The sequence below is a fragment of the Helobdella robusta genome (assembly GCF_000326865.2).
Source record: "Helobdella robusta unplaced genomic scaffold HELROscaffold_1, whole genome shotgun sequence".
Lineage (NCBI taxonomy): Eukaryota > Metazoa > Annelida > Clitellata > Rhynchobdellida > Glossiphoniidae > Helobdella > Helobdella robusta.
The window spans coordinates 13,422,142-13,425,791 of NW_008703570.1; the positions used below are offsets into that span (position 1 = coordinate 13,422,142).

General features: G+C 30.9%; 1 protein-coding gene across 1 annotated transcript; it reads right to left on the reverse strand.

The window, feature by feature from the left end:
• Nucleotides 1-166: 166 nt before the first annotated feature.
• On the reverse strand, nt 167-3,356 carry HELRODRAFT_184883 (hypothetical protein). Its single transcript, XM_009011691.1, has 6 exons — nt 3,263-3,356; nt 2,145-2,321; nt 1,789-1,997; nt 1,369-1,467; nt 972-1,153; nt 167-847 (listed from the first exon to the last, which is right to left on the reverse strand). Exons 2-5 carry the CDS (start codon nt 2,275-2,277, stop codon nt 989-991), a joined length of 606 nt encoding a protein of 201 aa, XP_009009939.1. The 5' UTR covers nt 2,278-2,321; nt 3,263-3,356; the 3' UTR covers nt 167-847; nt 972-988.
• Between the last annotated feature and the right edge of the window lie 294 nt (nt 3,357-3,650).

Consider the following 3,650-nt stretch of genomic DNA (forward strand, 5'->3'; position numbering starts at 1 on the left):
TTGAGATCAATGATAGATGAATAACTCGACAGAAAGCAAAACTTACATCATAAAAACGTTCAAAGGACTGGTTAAAATAAAAAATAATTAATTTCGTTTTCTCGTTGTAAATCTAATTCACTGTCATTCCTAGATCATTATTTGGTAAAAACATTCTTTAAAAATCTGCAGTCTCAATTATTTGGTTTATTCATTCAAACGTTTCATTAAAATAGTTTACAACAAAGATCTGACATAGCGTTGTAAGTTAACATGTGAAATATTGATGATTACTTACAGTTTAGAAATGAACAGACAATAATTACCATAAGCACAGTACCTCTTCAAAAAGATACTTTTACTATTATAAAAGCATATAAAATATGACAAATGTGGCTAAAAAAATATTATTAAGACAGTAAAAACGTTTACACGCTATGGCAAGCAGGGCAAAAATATCTTTAAAAAGATAGTAAACGCCTATGAGTCTCCTGATTATAAATTAACTAAACATTAAAACAATGAGATGAATTTAATTATTTTTTGTTTATGCTATTCTTGGGCTAAAAATTAATCAAATTAATACTATACAATAAATGTTAATGGAATAATACTGAAATAATTCAAATACTAATTAATAATATTAATAAAAATAAATAATAATTAAATAAAAGGCGCATAAAAATCGTAAATTTAATTAGGAATAATGACGTCAGCGAATTTATTCTAGTGAAATTATTTTCTACGGAAGAAGTAGCGGGTGAAAATCTGAAAAGTTAATCTTCCTAGAAATATATCGCTAGCTGTCGAGTGGTTCCTATCGCCTGCCTGCTTGCCTTTTTAAAACATTCATTCCGTTTCAATTTTTCTGATGTAGAAAAAATGAATTTGTAAATTGAAAAAAAAGATATCCAAATGGAAAATTAAAATTTATATTTTTCAGGAAATGTAAATTTAAATTTGTGAAAAACATAATAGTAATTTTGCAGTACCTAGAAGGGCAAACTGCCTAGAAGGGGGTGACGGGTCTGTTCTTCAGGTACTCTGCAATCCTGGGCTCCGATTCCACTCTGTCAAAAAGTCTTTTCATCTTGCCGCTGAGGAGAGGCCAGTCTTTAGCAAATAAGCCAACGCATTCGAGAACCGTGTGGAAGTGCAAGTCTGCCAGTGACAGCTTGAGTGAATTTTCCATTTAAATTAATTATCTTTGAATAAATTTTTGAATGATATGGTTGTTTTTGAATGTTATATGGGATTTTTAATTATTTAAATGAATTAAAATGAAACTAATTGATCTAAGCAAAAATAGATAAGCTAGAATTATTTAGTTTTTCTAAATTTACTCCAAAACTAATTATTGTTGTTGGTGAACGCAGAAAAATTGCAAACCTTATCACCGACTAAAAATTGTTTGTCTTGTAAAAACTTCTCCAAAAGCTTGAAAACATCTGGTAGGACTGTTTCGATGAACTCTTTTTCCAAGTTTTTCTTCAAAATAAATCAGTAAACATCAATCCAACAGTTGTTAGACAGTTTTTTATACAAGTTTTAAACAATGAAAATTAAAGTTTCTAAATAAAATTTCTCTGATATAATTTAAATTCTTGCAAATATGATTCTATCGATCTAGAAGGCTACAGGGAAGAGTAAAAATATGGTGATTGATCTGTCAAATCAACACTTCCGACCTAAAATTTGAGATAAAACTTTGTTTAAATGATCAAACTGCCATTCCGAACTCGACCCTAGAATGAAAAAAAGTTTTGAAAGAAATCACAAAATTTAGATCATGGCATGTATCTGGCGTACCTTCTCTTCTCCTGTTGAGTAGTAGACAATCTTAACAGCCTTCTCGGCCATGTTGGAAAGGATGTCGACAATGGAATCGATCTGCGCCTGCTCGTAACTGCAACCCCCCGCCAACTTGCCCTCCCTGGCCACAAATCTCGCAATGGCCATACTCTCCACCAGCACCTTCCCATCCACTTCCAAGTAGGGGAGGTAGCCCGCGAATGTTTCTGTGAAGAAAAATAATTTACGCAATAATCTCGAGAGATGAATCAATTTTAGTTGATCATATTTGAGAAATTAACCATCTAATTCACTGAAATTTGTAAAATAATTTATAGTTAAATTGGGAAACAAAATGTAGAACTAATATTAACTGGGTTTCATGTCGGGCCATCGATCCTGTTCGATCCTGTGGTCTTCAAATTCGATCCCTGAAGCCACAAAGGTCAGACGGATCGTTTCAGCTCTTCCTCGTCCGTTGAAGTACACCAGTTTGTAGTTCGGCATGTCTGCAAGCTAGATCGGAAAAATACCACTTTCTTGTTAGATTTTCTGGTATTGTATTAAGCATGAGCATATGTTTATGTATATATAGTATTGTATTGTGTTGTATTATGTTGTGTTCGTCGATACAATGCATTGTATCGTATTGCATCGTGTCGTATCGGTTTGCCTTGCTGGCATTATACAGTTTCTTGGGCGTTTATTTGATTCTTGGGTGACCAGGCTCGATAAATTTCTTAAATTTCATCCTAGCCAACCTTGAAGCATTTTCTGTTGTCAATTACAAAACAAATCGCGTTTCGTTTCGTTTATTTGAAAGGCCCTTCACCTTTCTTGTCTGTTGAATAGCCAGTTTTCGAAACGGTTTTTGGAGTCATTACGTCTTGCGATGTAGAAATTTTGCCTCTTATTTGCGTATAAAATATAATACATAAAGAAGACATGCGACATGTAGACATTACGCGTATATAGATTAGAGATATATAAATAAATAGTATTAGGTTAGTGTATTATTAATCTATATTCCTAATCCTAACTTTTAGTACCCCCCCTACACCTTTTCATAATATGGAAACAAGAAATGTGAAATTTTGCCGATATTTATTATAGGTCAACAAGGTAGTTTGAAGAATATTCATTTCGATTAAGCTTTTTTACTTAGTGTGTATCAAATTGTGATTAGATTTAATTAGAGACCTATTTGTTAATTATTGATTTGAATTTGCTCAAATCAATCGGGTTTAATTGGTTTAAATTAATTGATTTAACTTAGTTGAAATTAATTGTTTAATTAGTTGAAAACTTGATTATTTAATCAGTTAGTTATAAATTTTCTAATATTGCCTCGACCATATTTTTAAAAAATATAAAAACAACATTTTCGATGTGAAAAAATAATAGGTTAAAAATTGAGACATAAAAAGCGCGTGAAATTAAAGTTAAATTAAACAGAACTTAAGAGACTACCAACTCAAATTAAACAAACAAACCAGATCGTAAATCAACGTCCAAAGTTATTAATTTAGCAACAAATCCACACGCTAAACTGTCCAAACTACCTGAAAAATTATTTAAAATCTAATAAAATCCGGAGAATAAAGTACCCATAAGATGAAATAAATACCATATATTTGTATAACATAGCCACATTATAACATACATTATGTATATACGCATATATGCTATACCGCAAATTTTAAACATGTGGTAAATTTTATACTACACATATATTTGTATAACATTGTATTATACGCAGATGAAGATTTTTGTATTAGGATATGTTGAATACGAGTTCACAATAACAGTATAACGTTGTATTACATACAAATTTGTATATATTAACATCACAATGTTTTGTATATACAAACATGTGTTTA